The sequence below is a fragment of the Glycine max genome, chromosome 5, assembly GCF_000004515.6.
Source record: "Glycine max cultivar Williams 82 chromosome 5, Glycine_max_v4.0, whole genome shotgun sequence".
NCBI lineage: Eukaryota > Viridiplantae > Streptophyta > Magnoliopsida > Fabales > Fabaceae > Glycine > Glycine max.
Genome location: NC_038241.2, coordinates 39,823,821 through 39,839,745, shown reverse-complemented (window position 1 = coordinate 39,839,745; position 15,925 = coordinate 39,823,821). Strand labels below are relative to the sequence as shown.

Here is a 15,925-nt window from a genome sequence, read left to right as displayed (position 1 = left end):
TATCCTAATAGAAATGTGTCTCACGACTGGGGATAAAATCTCATCATAATCAACCCCCTTCTGTTGTGCATATTCCTTTGCTACTAAACGAGCCTTAAACTTTTCCCCTTCTTTTGCACTTTTGACTAGTGTTGAAGATCTTTCACATGGAGTAAAAATGAAAAAGTTGAGCAACTTATAGGTGAGGAGAAAACCTATAAACCTGAACCTTAAGGTTTTGAATTAAAATGCGGTGTCAGATTCACGTATATGGTTACTCATGGCCCATTGGTGTGAATCTCCTCGATATTTATCCCTTGATTTTCCAACAATTGATATCAGATCCGATGGTTTAACTTGGTAATGTTGATGAATTGACAAGTGCACCAATGTGTCCCAAGTAGTAAAGTTAAAACAAAAGTCCGAATATCAAATCCATATGAACTTTGTTTGTACTTAGATAAATAAATATTTTATTAATAAAAAGAGTTAAAAAAAATTGACTTGAAAATGTTATGAGAAAAACAATAATTTAAGTTAACAGAAAATTAAATCAAACATGAGGAGAAATTAAATAAGAATTTAAATTAATTAATTAAAAACATAAAAGATGAGAAAATCTAATATTATTGTAAAAGGAAATTCAGAAAATGAGAATGTTGGAAACTTAGCATACGAGAACTACTCTTTGATGTAATGTTAAAAATTTATTGGCTACACGTTGATAGCAGAAGCGAATCCAAATATAATATTGTTATACAACAAGAAAACTGAGTAAAAGGCACACCGTTCTCATCTTCTTTGGTTTCTTTGTTCTTTCCTCCATTTCCCCTTTCGTTCGAATCTCTGTCTTCGTACCGTTAGGCCCATTTTCTTCCCGCTTGTGCTTTCTGGTCTGGGGCTGATACTCTGATTGTTCATTTTAATAATCTGTTTGAATCATTTGTAAGCTTTGATCTGTATACATTATGATAATTGAAAAGGATATACGGTATATCTTTTTGATACTTAATGCATTGCCCGCCTTTTAGTAAATTTTGCGGGCATAGATTATATAATGACTTTTATGAAATTATTTTGTAATAATTGACTTTTATGTTAAAAATAATTAACTGTTTTACCAAATAGAAGTTTTTTCCCCGGGAATACAAATAAGTATACGAAAAGTGAAAATGTGAAACTCAAGGGCAAGAGGATTCGACGGGGTAGTCGTTGCTATGTACGTAAGACCATGGGGTGGGACCAAATTCCCAATTAGTAATCAAATCATTTCATTTGATTAATCACATGAAACTTTGAGATTTTACCCTTTGACTCGGGTTCTCTCAGCTCTTAATGTTTGAATACGTTAGACCATTCAAAACTAAGTTGAAATACCAGCTAGTGTGATTTTAAGTAAATATTCATATGTTGGATCCTAAGTTGAGGAACTGATTGAGTTAAAACAACTTTATATAACTTTTTGTGTTGAATAAAAAAAATTATACAAAATTTTATTACTAACTTTTTTTGAAATAAAAACTTTCAAATATAAATGACGAGGTGAGACTAATCTTAATATATCAACAGCTTCCCAGTAAAGCAAGTATAGCACCATAATAAAAAAGGCGGGTAACGGGCAATAACTAAAGAAAACATTGAGTATGAAATGATACCATATGAATCAATTTTTTCTGTTCTGTTGGGCTGCTTCAGCATACTGCTCTGCAAGTTTCTTTACTTTCTCGCCTTCCTTTATGAGAAAATTAGCATTCTTTGCTTTGGAATGATATTTCATAACCTTCTCAGTCGTTTTTGCAACAGCCCACTTGTATTGGTCAGCCGTGATTACACCACTCTTGCACAGTGGTCTGATGTGCTCCTTGATGTAAGCTTCTACCTGTACAAACTCCAGCATTATTACGGAAATATGGCAATTATACAGGAAAATATAGAAAAGGAAGAAAATAAAAATGATAGTACAAGCTACTGCATATTAAAAAAAATAAAGAAAATAAGATACTTATGGGAATATTAATTTTGCAATACCCTTTTAGTTACATGATTTACAGAGTCAGTCTGCTTAGCAATGACATTAGATTTCTCTTCCTTCTTTTGGGAATTTTCACCACCCTCAGACACATTAGAAGATTTGTCAGTGATGGTAGTAACAGAAACTTTTTCTGTGAGATTCTCATTCTCAAGTTCTGAAGCATTTACTGCATCGTCCAAGACCTCTGTTTCGTCATTATGGCAATCATTGGCCACACTTAGATTTTCTGTCTTGCCATCTCCAAGTAATGATCTTGATTCACTGACTGGAAATTTTTTTATAAGTGGTTCTTTGTCTGGGCCATATAATTCTTCAAATTCTGAGTCAGGTGGCTCAACAGCAGCCTCACAGGGTAGGAGCTCAGAAGAAACAGAAGGCTGGCCCATCTCCTCATCAATTGTAGAAGCCCTGTCCCTAAGGACTGCATCATTGTGACAATTTGGTGAGCAGGATGCATCTCCTGGCACTTCAATTCTTTCAGACCCCTCCCAGTCTGCACAATCCAAAGCGATATCTGACTTTTTCAAATTCATCGTGGAGAAAACAAGTTTCACTTTTGACTCATTTTGCTCTTGTTTTGGATTTGAGACCTTTGTAACACTAGCACCAATATAATCTTCATCTTCCAAATCATACTCAAAATCACCATAAATATCCAGATCAGGATGAGAATCTAGTTCAAGTATATTATCAGGCCCTGACATATCACTATTACATGTTTCTCTGCTCTCATGTGGACTGCTAGGTGGGGAATCAGACAACAGACCAGCATTTTTCAAGGCTGTTTCAACTTCCGGGTCAGTTGAAAGATCATCAGTATTAAGTTCCGATTGTTGATCAGTAAGCATTGCTGATGAGGCTGGTGGACTTGTATCTGTGGCTACATTGGTTTTTGTGTTATTTGTGCGATGCAAGAGCTCTTGTGAACTAAGGTTCAAATACACAAGTTTGCTGTTTGATCTGTCAGCAACTTCTTTTTCAATATTAACTGCATCTGCAACAGCTAATTCTGTATCTGCAGTTCTGCGAATCACAGCCAGATTTGTGTTCCTCAATAAGCGCTCTGTCAGGCGGTAAAGCTGGGCCTGCACAAAAGTAACAAAGTTTAAGAGGGTAAAAAAGTAACCAACAGAACTGTATACATAAATAAAGCAACTTGAATGAATGTTGCACTCTATGTCTGATCAGTAACTTGATCTTTTGGAAATAGCCATGCTCCATTACTTAAATGTGATTCAACTCCACTAACATGCCAAATGAGGAACACAATTAAATTATTCTAAATTTGTATAGTGTTCACCAGTTTTAATCCCAACCCTGAAATCTGGCAACCAGTCAATCCATGACTTTTATCTATTGAAAATTAATTATTCAAAGATTTAAGATTCTATCACTTTTTCTGAAAGGAAACTTTGGGTTGCATCACTCATCAAGTTATATTAACAATGGAACAGGAATAAAGGAGAGGGATGGGAAAACCAGTGGCAATCAGATGTTTGTGTTAAACATTTGAATACAGCAGATAACTAAATGCCAAATTTAGTTCCAAAGTAAGCTGAAAAGAATAACTCCCCTAAGGAATTGGAACTTATTTTCTCAAACCCAATGTCACTGTGAATTGCCATCTATTGGTGCCTTCATTAACTTATTTTTATTGTTTTTTTTTCATCTCAAGTTTTCTCCTCTAATCTAACGTGTAAGTGTAACATAAAATGGAGGAAATGAAAGGTACAGCATACCTGCCTCACTGATATAGGAATTTTATTGTGGCGACAAGGTGCCAATACTGGTCTCATATCAATTGGCAATTGGGCCTACTCACAATAACAGAAAGAAGTAACAGTGAATTGCCATATACAATTTCTGACAATGTCAAAGGTAAAATAAAACAATTTTATACAAAACTAATAAGATCATTTACATACAAGCAAAGGATAATTTCCTTTAAAAACTGCATTGTCTTCCTGATTTCCATTTGCTGTGTTCCTGCTTGTGGCAGCTGTTTTCCTCGCAAGAACCTCCAAGGCCCATTTTCTTTTATCACTCTTCATACAACCTAATTTAAGGCCTAACTCTTTTGTGCTAGTTTTGGCACCAGCTGATGAAACCGATGTCCTTTCTGAGTGATTGTTTGAACGTACTTTACCAGAAGTTGAATTATCACCAACTGGACCATGTACAAGCTTCTTATCTACTTTTTTTTCAGATGAACAAACGCTGTTCTTTGATAAAAGATTATATACATTAGTTGCTTTAGTATTGTTATCAACAAATAGATTTGGTGCTTTGTCTGATGGGTTGTTATGCTTAGTTTGCTCCGAGTTAGCAATGGTTTTAAGCACAGAGAGAGGTTTGACATCCTCTTTCCGAGGGAAAACAGATGTATCTGCTAAATACAACCTGGAAAGAATAGGATTCTTGGCCTGACATTCAGAAGCTTGCTTTGATTCTGGACTGTCTGAACCTTTTCTTAGTAGATCAAGAACTGATTTTAAAGTTTCAATCTTTTCAGGCTTTGTAGCTCTCATGCAACGATATTTCCAAAACTCAATTTCACAGTCCCTATCCCACGCACGCTTTCTTCTTCCATTGGAAGTCCCAAAAATTTTCTTGGTTAGATTTTCACGCACTTTTCCTTTCTGCAACATTGACTTCTTTGCCTTTATAGCTGCAGGGGATAACTTGTTTACAAGTTCAGTTTTAGGCCCTGTTATAGCAGCCCTAAATGCTTCAAGAAGCTTGGGATCAAAATGGTTATCCTCAAAGTTTATAGAGGATTTGTTACGGACAGCTTCTCTAATTTCTTGCCTTAGATTTTGAACTACCAAGGATGATTCTCCATCATCAGAGACTCTCTTCATGATCTTTTTAACCCTCAACCCAGCCATATTTCCTTTGTTTTCAGATAACTTGTCACAAGCATTAGTGTCAGTACGTCCCTTGGATTGCCTCCGGTTTGTCCCTTTAACTATATTCATTATATTTGATTTGACAATGGCCTTTGTTGGAGAATGCTTTAAAGCAGGGCATTTCTGAGCATTTTCTAAGGGATGAGCATCTGCAGAGTCATTAGTACTGGTCATTTGACTACCGGTAGCTCTAATTTTCTTTTGTCCAATTTCATCCGGAAGTTCAGGCTTGTCATCTTCTTCTGGAAGTTCAGGCTTGACATCTCCATCATCAGCCTTTATATAAACTTGCTCATCACTGTGAAGTCAAGGACAAAAATCAGGGAAAAAGAACAAAGAAAAGAAAGTCAAATTTTGAACTCCTCATGTGATGAACATAAAACAAGTAACAATTAACACATTTATTTCGACAGAATATGCATTTAAATATCATAGACAATTGGTGCAGTTTTAATAGCACACAAGAGTATCAAGAATATCTAGGCACCAGCTCCTATGTCTTTCTGTTTGATTATGACTATTAGAAAACATCAATATTCAAAGGGCTCTTTGCAACCGGCAGCACCACTTTCATGATGATATTTTATGCCAACAACTACATCTTTCAGGCTTTAGAATAATATACGACTTTCTATCTATTTTGTTAAGAAGTGCCCCATTAGCTAGGAAAATAATCTAAGTAGTTGTTATAAGACTTGAGCAACCCTCTCCTCTCGAGCTAGCTTTTATGATTGAGTTAGGCCTGGTCCATTTAATGGAAATACTTGATTTGGTAACTGTTAAGAATATAGGCAAGTATTATGGATTAAGGAAGCAGCGACTCCTAAAATCAAGGGGTGACTAATTGGGAGCTTGATTCTGGGTGGCCAATTCCTATTAATTAGGATGTTGATTGCAGGGTGATAGATTGACAATTAAACATTTGTATACCCTTAACCCATCCTTCTATTATAACAGATGCAGTAGGGACACTCCCCTTTCTTGAGGTGTTGAGTGTTAGACACGTTAATTCCCACACCAACACCAGTATGGCACATGTTAGACACTACTCATTCAATGTTCACTTAAAAAAAAAATTATTGACCCAAACATACTATATGACTCAAACACTCAAGTCAACACCTCCATCTCCATATGGACAGACATTTTAAGAAAACTAGTATTATAAAAAAATATTTAGTTTTTAGCATTAAGAAAAAGTCACTTTAAAATGTAATATAAAATATTAAAAAACAATGTCTCTTAGTATGTTTTGTGAGGCTCATTATAATAGAAAGGTGCATATACAAGAATATACAAATATTGGTTACTATTTTAGATCTTTTATGTTTCTCATATGTATGTGTGTTTTATAGAAGTGTCCCACACTCCCACTATCCTATATTTTTTACATTGACCATGTCAGAGCATCTGTGTTAGTGTTGGGTCTAGTGTCCATGTTGGAGTCATCTGTCAGAGTATAATAAGCATGAGGAGTGAGGACTAAGGCAAAGTGTGCTTCATCCCACAGCATTTTTACATTCTCTCTCTCTCTCCCCAACACAATGACCATGGAAAACTACTCATTTAATATGATATGATACAAATTTAAATCATTTCTTACCTATAATCAGTATGCTTTCTCTTTCCACCAGCCACTCTGGCATTGTCCTTACAAGCATTGGCTTCAATTTCATCTCCTGAGATAATTTTATTATCGACATTATAAGGTTTAAAAACCGGTATAAATGCTTTGAAGCCACCAATATGATCAATGGTTTCCCACAGTCCAAGTGTGGACTAAAATAAAGAAAGCAACAGGAATAATATTCCCTGTATGGTGAGTACCTTTCAAAAAACATTCTTCTGAACTCAAGCACAGGACATCAGTTGCTTGATCTTTTGTTTCATTCTTGTCTGCACTATCAACTATAAGCACGTTAAGATTATGACAATCAGTCTAGCTTACAGAAGAAGAGCACAAAAAGTTGATTTATGATATACTTTTCATTCAACCAAAAAGCTAGTGATATACAATTTAATTTACCAGATAAGAAAGAGCCCACTGACAAACCAAGTTGAAGACCCATTTCAGATTCAATTCTGGATGGACTAGTTTTGGTAAGGGACTCGTTGAATAACTTGGTTCCGTCAAAGCCACTTGGGTCATCCCTTGCTCCACTGACACTTTTCTTTAAATCATTATGCACTAAGGATTTAGAAGTTATGCTACAGGATATGTTGTTTGACAAAGACAGTTCCAGTTCTTCTTCCTCCATGATTCGTAACGTATTTGTCTCTGTCTTCACTTCCCCACTTTGCTGACCATTTGTGTCAGACATTAAAATACATGATTCAGTCATTGGGTACCCACCAACTTCAAAAGACAATAGGCTTTTCTCACTTGTTGCCGGAACCCATATTGTTTGGTCAACCATTGAAACAACAACAGCTGTCTCTCCTGTATCAGCAACAGACACAGACACTTTTCCTGAAAAGGAATCCTCAGCATGGCATTCACTGTTACTATTACGATTATCTGCATTACATTCCACGGTTGTCCTCTCTACTGAATTGGATGTTCCTTTAGAAACTTCATCAGCAACACATCTAAAACAAAACCCTGAATTAGAAGACTAAAAGATAGAAAAATATATCAAATCAGCAGCAACACATCTAAAACAAAACTCTGAATTATAATACTAAAGGACAGAAAAAAATATCAAATTTTGTCAGCAAACAATTTTATAATTCATGTGATGGAAGCTTACCTAGGGATTTTGTTAAAGACACCCCTTTGCTAGTTAGTTTTATTTTGTTATTGGATAAAACACATTCTTTTCATAGTTAATTACATCGTAAATAATTTCTCTTTTGTTTAGATTACAATCACCTGACCATGTTTTCTGTCATAGGGAACCATAGACTTTAAATTAGCAGCTACAACTTATTACACTCTATATTACTATTTATAAGATAGTAGCCAATATGTACCAAGGATGTTAATAAATACAAACCATATTGAGCTTTGAGATTAAAGGAAAAGAAAAAGCAATTAGAAGAACAAAAATACCCAGCAGAATGACCAGTTTACCTGGGGCATAACCATGTACTGTCTGATGTACCTTCAGTATCAAATCCCACACAGAAGGCATGATACCTGTCAATAAAAGACACCTATTAGACTTAACTATGCTTCTAACAGTGTTTGTTATGAACTTATCACAAATACTTTGACAAGTTAAGAAACACTTTTTTCTGCCAAATGTCCCTTACAGATGAGGTCTAAGCCTAGGCAAACATGCAATTACACATAGCTGACCAATCCAACCCCAACATCCTAGTCATAAAAGATAATAATAACCTACTGAAATTTTAGTCAATGACATCTTAAACAAAAACAAAAATCATTTCAAACAATATATCTGAAACCTATTAACCTAATCTGTTGATTTAAGTTTACCATATATCACATGAATCACAGGCTATTGATGTATCGAGATCAGAATCTCCTTCAATAGTAGCCAACCCATTGCGAACCTTGCAGCCATCACCATCCAAGCAAATAACTGCCTACAAAATGATGAAATACATAAGGATTAGTGTTATGCATTAAATGTTCAAAATGGCAAGAATGTTGACAATAATATTAGTCCATGAACAAATTATCTGCAAGGATTTTCGTTATTTAAAAATGTTGAGGAATTTATAAATGTATTAATTGTGTCGGAGAATCAACTTATGATAAGAATCAAAAGATATTTGCATAGAGGATATATGCTCATGCAAAAATACAAGAAACACTAGAAGTCAAGATTTTTTGCCTGCAATTCTAAAATTATATTATATGGAAAAAAATTACATTTTCATCAATGTAGTAAGAGGGAAATGACAGTGTGTTATTCTTCTCTTCAATGGACCAGTCATCATCTCTGCAGTCATGAAGGAAAACAGTTAAGATTATATAAATTTATTTACTGCAGAAACATGATCAAACTGTAAAGCATTTATTCAAAATTGAGTAATGAAACTGTGAAGAATTTACTTAAAATTCAGTCATAGTGATGGACGGCTAGAATTATGCAAAATTCATGACTTTCAACTCAAACACCAATTCTGAAAATCCTAAGCTTAAATTGAGTAATGAAAATAAGGCTGTCAATCATACACACATAATAGAGGAAAAGTTACCTGAAGAATGAATCATCTTCAACTTTATTGTTTCCAATGGTATCATATACCTTCACAATCATGAGTTTCACATGTTTAGTCAAGCACCAAATTTAATAGTATTTTCAAGGTATTAGATGCATTAAAAACACAAAATTTCATAATAATATTAATCAAAACAACAAAGTAAATGGCCTAAAACAGAATTAATAAAGTGAGCAAATTCAATTGTAACCTGAAGATTTATACTAAAGCAATGAAGATAAAGCAGCATTCCGCAATTTTATATCACTCACTGGAACACAAGTGATTAACTGAAACTCATTCTGGCAAAGTGGGCAAAGATTAGTGATAGTAGCCCAGTTGTCAATGCATACAAAGCAGAACCTGTGAAATAAATGTACCGAGTCAAAATTTCAGATATTTCAACATACATACTGAAAAGTGAAGAAAATATTATCAACATTTAATGGGACCAAGTGGAGGAAAAGAATGAAAATTTAACATAACGAAATCATGGCGCAAACTAATAGAGGCTCTCCTACAGGCATGACGACAATCCCCTTAAACATATACATTCAACCAGAAGACTCTTCTTCCAAAAGGTCATATAACACATTCCAATATAAAGAATAACTGCACTAAGTAAATTGGAGAGGCTAATGTTACACCAGTAACCTTAATGCTTTTACTAAGATAGTATACTATCAATGGACAAATACGTAATACATGAGGAAAAGAAGCTGAAGTTTACACCAATGAAAAATGACCACAGAAAGAGTAATCTACTACAATATAAAAACAAAATCTTCTAATGGATACTGGATAGTATAGAATGTCTGTGTATCTGAGAAATCCCTTTCATTTGGGAACTTACGTCCATGAAAATCTTCACATTACAACACCACTTTTTGGCATAACTTCCCCTACAAAGCAGAAAGCAAGTACAGAAGGGGGGGGAAAACACAGGGAGCATAAGCAATAAGCAATAACCAATTTAACACAGTTTAACCAACATCACCCATGTCCATAGTTCCGGAAAGATAACTAGGCCTGATCACGGTTCTGTTATTCTTACAGATGAGGCGTAAGGCAGAATCAATAAAACAAATTGGCACTACCGAACCAACGAGATCGAGAAGATGACAATTAAAAGAGAAAAAAGAAAACAAATATGTGAAGTCTTTTTTTAAAAAATAGATACCAGTGCTGACAGCAATCCAGAAGTCCCCTGTCAATAACCATATCCATACATATTCCACATCTTTCCCCTTCAACAGCTACATCATCCTGTTAATTAAGAAATACTAGGTGTTCGGTTCAGGTGAAACATATACCATAAGTGAAATTAAAATTATAATAAGCTGGCATGAAATTATCAAAGCTGCAACAAAAATAAGCGCAAGCGAGGGTTTAAGAGGCATTTCATAAGGTCGAAACTATGCAGAAGAGAAGAGAGCGATGAGCTTACATTATCGTTGGCGTAAAAAGCGTCCTGCGTGAGTGTGAGCATGTCACTGGTGACGAAATCCGCTTCCATTGCACTAATTTCACTGTGAACTTTGCGTCAATTAGAGAAACGAATTCTCAATTGGAAGGAGAAAGAGGAAAAGGAATGCGATGAGAATTGGTAGAGAGAGAGTGTGTTTATTAACCGACTAATAATTGTTTAATCCATTACCTGTAACTGTAATTGAAAAAGTGTATATAAAGGGAATCGGTGAAGAGAAACCACGTTAGTATTTGGGTTCAATTCATCCGATCTGCCTCCGAAACGTTTTGCTTTGAAACTTGAAAAGCTTAATACGTTGTCGACGTCTTAAGCATCACGTGAGCATTGAGCGCTTTCGCACCTCCTGGACATTCTTTTTTATTCTTAGGCCAGTGAGAATTCAGTTTAGGCCCAAATGATAGCCCTATGCATTAGGCCTTAGGCTTTGTCTTTCTGCACCCTTCAAAAGGTCATTCTACACCCCCTTCCTTTTAATATTTTCAAAATCCTTAAACTAATCTTATACACATATGCACTTTATTTTTTTATCCATATAATTCAAAGACAGGTATTAGAGGTTTTACAATAACTCGGGCATCTCTTTCCTAAAATATTTGCGGCAAGTCATCTTAATTCTTTTGAGTTTTTTTTCCCTTCCTTGTTGTTTACATAAGAATATATTTTAACTTAGTTATAATAAAATAAAATGAAAATTTGCGTTTTTGGTCCCCTATTTGTCTCTAATTTTGATTTTAGTCCACCTTTAAATTTATTCACAAATTTAGTTCCCCAATTATGTTAAATTCTGTAAATATGGTCCCCAAACTCAAATTTAAACGTTGATTGTTACAAAGAAATATTGACTATTATGTATCACATTCTGATTAGGCATAATTGGGGACTAAATTCATGAATAAATTTAAAAGAAAAATAAAATTGAAATTGGAAACAACTAGGGAACTAAAAATGTAATTTTCCTTAAAAAAATATGTTTTCATTTTATTTTTTTAATACCCGTTGTTCTATTTTTTACATAATTAGTGACAAAGAACTTATTTGTATTTTTTTTAAATGTATGTATTTTGAGAAAAAAATATATGAAAATAATAATAAATATAATGGACAATGTGGTTAAAAGAAATCGTTATTTAAAAAAATTAAAGACAATAAATACAATAGATATTGGTCAAAAAATATTAAAACCACCAATAATATAATTTAAAACGCTCTCATTTTTATCAAATAAAACAACCAAAACTCACATAACAAAAAGTCATAGTCCATGTGAAAAAAATACTAGATACTCCCTCCGTCTCATTGTAATTATCGTGTAAGAAAAAAAAATCAAAATAATAATCATTTTAACTTGCATTGTAACATTAATTATTTTTTTTCACTTATATCTCTTATGATATTAATAATATGATTTACAAAAACAAAAAAAATAATTAATGACATAAGTTTAATTTTATAAAATAACTATTTTCTTTCATTTATTTATCGAATTTTCTTATCCTATATAAGACAACATAAGTTGACAACTATAATGGGATGAGAAGAGTAATTCTTATTTAATAAACCCTAAACCCTAAATATAAAAAAAACTAATGCCTACGATCTTAGTCTCTAAGTTATGTTAAGGTGTCAGCAACATGACATATAAAAGAAAAGATTGTCAAATTAAGAAAGGTGACGTTTTAACCACTCACCCCCACTTTAGTTCCTATTTAAATTATACATATTATTATAATTTTCATTAATACATTAAACAAAGTCATTAGTTTAGTGATTAAATATTTTGTTAAATTGTGGGGTGAGAGGTTCAATCCTCACCTTTATTAATTTGATAATTTCTTTTTTATGTTTGCACGTCATATTACCATGTTGTGAACTAAAATAAAACTTGGGAACTAAAGATCTGGCATGCTTGAGTTATTGTGAATTTCCTCTATCTTATTAAATGATGTGTCTATCAAGCCCATTTTCGTATAAACTATAAAGTGTAACGTTGAATATCATAAACATAATAATATTTACAAAGCAAATGGTCGCAGTGACTCAGCACGTAAATCAATCAATTAAAAGGAAGAACGAGGATCCAATCGTGCGAATGAAGCTGTTATAGGTCTACTTCTGAATATTTCTGTACCTTTGAAGGGCACAACCATCTATTCTCGTTTCTGTAAGTCGCTTTTATACCATTTAATGGTCTATGTTTTATTATTCTTGCTAACTAAATTCTAAGATGTTTGCACAATGTATTCTTCAATATACGAGGACGGTTATTACTTAATACTGGTCATCATATCATGTCATAGCAAAGATTCACTGCTCTTTTTTGACTTTTTTTATTTTTCATTTCTTTCGAATCATTAATTCATTGGCATTCGATAATATCAATGGAAGTGCAATTAAATGATAAGACAAATGATCAGATGTTATCAATAGGGATGAGAATAGGTCAGGTCAAGTTTTAAAAGGTCTGAATCTAATCTACGATTAATTTTTTAGGTCTGAGTCTAGTCTATAATCTATCAAAGACTTTTATTTTGACTCAGTCTGATCTTTTTAAAAGCTTAGTTTGTCTTGATAGCCTATTTAAAAACATTCTTCACATTAAATCTTTAATATTTCTAGTTATTTTAAAAAAAAAAAAAAAATAACACACCTTCTATAATAAGCTAAACAAAGCCTTAATATATAATTTGCCTTAATTTTTAATCTAACGTTAATTTAGTTGGTGGTCCTTAATATATTAGCTGCTTTTGCTTGAAGAAAGCTAGACCAAAGACTAAGCAAAAACTATCCACCATTCTTGCTTCGGAAGCATCCTGTAAGCAGAGAAAACAACATTCACCTAATTTACTATTTTGAGCTCTTTTTAAATCCTACCTCTTGGAATTTTCATGAAATGCACCATGACTTTGCTATCATTATCAATCTGGTCATGGCCTTTACGTTGTAGTTTATGCCTTTATGGCATGCCACTTGTCACTAGACCTAACTAGTACCTCATGCTGTAAGCATAGGACTACATGGGAGGTGTTAGTTCTTCTTGTTTTTGCAAGTTGTCATGTCAATATGTCACAGCATGCATGATCTCATTGCAAACTGCTAGGTGACAAACCAAAATTTTAGCAGCATATGTTGTGCACTCATGAGTTACTTAATTATGCTTGACATTTTGTGAGGATATACATGTGAGTTTCCATATAGTTTCACTCTCAGGTGCCCTTTACCGATTGACAGTTACTGTGAATGAGATTGAGGCTTTGCTTTGCACGTTAAAGAAGCTAACTAGTGCGTTGTTGATGATGACTTCCTTCACAAGGTATTTCCATTTAAGCTAGTACTAGTAATAGGGATTCCATTTTTTTTCCTAATTAACTAAATGAGCTGATATTAATATTGCTCAATGCCATCATAATTTATTAGCATTTTGATAGAACTTAAGTTAGAGGTGCCAAATTCATGAAGATTTTTACCTGCAGGAGGAGTTCCATCTTGCACCTTTTCATAATAGTAGCAAGCAGAATCTATTTGCAGGTAGGGTGCGTACTTGTGCCAAATCTTATTTATTTTTCTTATGTCCTATTAAGTGCACGAACATTTGTCCAAGAAAAATGATAAATGGTTACTTTACCAAATTGTACCAATATGAGGTGCTTAGTGTTACTTGCAGTGTGAGAAATTTTACTTTTGCTACTAGGAGAGAGACAGAAAGAGAAGAAAGAAGTTAGATATGAGACGAGAAATAAGATTAAAAAAAATATAAAAAGTGTTATAAATGTTTATATAAAAACAATATATTATAGTTTTATTGGTAGATGACTTCTTTTTCAATTCATCCACATATAGTCAGTCATTCATAGCCTAATTAGTCAACTTGTCGTTCATCACTTTTCATATTAATTATTTTTTTACAAAATAGCAATTCTGTATATACGATTGTAATAATGATGAAAAAAATTAATATTACTACCAAGTTTTTGAATTGATCACCGAATATCTGAAAGTTAATTTGAGTATCAAGGTAACCATTATATGTGTTTGTGATGTGCATATTAAATGAAGACATGACTCTACAACTTAGCAAAAATTAATAGTAAACATGTTTATCGGCAAAATGCAGGTATTTAATATGTTTGACACATCAAGCGTAATGGAGTAATTGGCTTTGGGGAATTTGTTCGCTCACTGAGTGTCTTTCATCCAAATGCATCTGAAGAGAAGAAAATTGAATGTATGAAATTATTTGTCTTTAATTATCACATAAACCAAATGTTATTTCACTTCTATGATTTTTTTTGTTATATAAGTTGAGCAGAGCTTTGCCCTCTACTTTAGAGTTGCATTTAGCTAAATTTCAAAGTAGTTACTAAAAGTGCAAAATGTTAATCAATTCACTTCATCTTCTCATATTTCTTCCTTTCTCGTATTTGCACAAAATATCAATTTAGTCCGTAATTGTACTAACTTAATATCATTTTTTTGTTACAACTAACGTGCGTAATATCAAATTAAACACACACTATATTAATAATTGAAAACTATTAAAAAATACAAAACTATTACAAAATACAAAGGTAGGTCTTATTTTTTATTTAATGAGCTCTTTATTTTGTAGTGTTTAATAAATTTCAATTAATAATATTGAGTGCGTCTAGAGGAATATATTAGAAAGTAATTTATATTTATCTCCAACAAAAAAGCGTAGAAGTGTCAATAACGTTCGTCCAAGTTGCCTTTCGGATAAGTTGAAACAATATGCATGAAGTGGGTGTTAAAATATGAGGAGGAACAGTCGTGAAGGAAACGAGTAGCAGTGTACGTACGATTGCGATTCGAAGGCCAAAATAAATTCAAACTTGAACGTGTTCTTGACAGACAACTATTGACTGGATATAGTAAGTAGTGTTCCTAAGTAATTAAACTTTTGTTGTTTTTCTTTGCATCTGCAGAGAATGCTTGCTTTGGAACGTAGGAATTGGAATCAGATTCGCGCCTAATTACTGAACTGATGGGGGGCAATGGAAAAATGACCATTAATTACAACGGAATATGACTGAGGGGCATATCACGTCACCTCATTCACCTGCCCCGGTCGTCGATCTGCACTGCATGTGCATCGAACAATTCCTTATCTCAAACAAATGGAGAATAGAGGCCGATCCACTTTGGTGGCACATATCGCAATACTCTTTTTTCCGCAAATAATTTATCCAACACTTTGTGTGAAGATGAAAAAGAGAAAAGACAAATTAAGTGAATTTGGCAGGAGGATTCCTTTCTGGGGTGGTCAGTAAGTATTCATGAACATTGCTATTCGTTAAGAAAAAAATTTCAATACAAATTGTAACGAAA

The 15,925-nt window shown here is 33.5% G+C and overlaps 1 protein-coding gene across 8 annotated transcripts; it reads right to left on the bottom strand.

Moving 5' to 3' along the window:
* Positions 1–666: 666 nt before the first annotated feature.
* LOC100808102 (uncharacterized protein At4g10930) lies at positions 667–10,905 on the bottom strand. 8 transcript variants are annotated; one of them, XM_006580455.4, is made up of 16 exons: positions 10,751–10,894; positions 10,541–10,655; positions 10,274–10,359; positions 9,366–9,456; positions 9,091–9,140; positions 8,762–8,831; positions 8,363–8,472; positions 7,994–8,059; positions 6,947–7,509; positions 6,748–6,828; positions 6,524–6,599; positions 3,937–5,218; positions 3,751–3,825; positions 2,008–3,096; positions 1,635–1,858; positions 667–909 (listed from the first exon to the last, which is right to left on the bottom strand). In XM_006580455.4, exons 2-15 carry the CDS (start codon positions 10,607–10,609, stop codon positions 1,643–1,645), a joined length of 3,924 nt encoding a protein of 1,307 aa, XP_006580518.1. In that variant the 5' UTR covers positions 10,610–10,655; positions 10,751–10,894; the 3' UTR covers positions 667–909; positions 1,635–1,642. The 8 variants fall into 8 exon arrangements, with proteins under 8 accessions (XP_006580518.1, XP_014631328.1, XP_006580517.1 ...); XM_014775842.3 differs by having other exon boundaries at positions 10,541–10,629; positions 10,751–10,881; XM_006580454.4 differs by having other exon boundaries at positions 10,541–10,905.
* Positions 10,906–15,925: the final 5,020 nt, after the last annotated feature.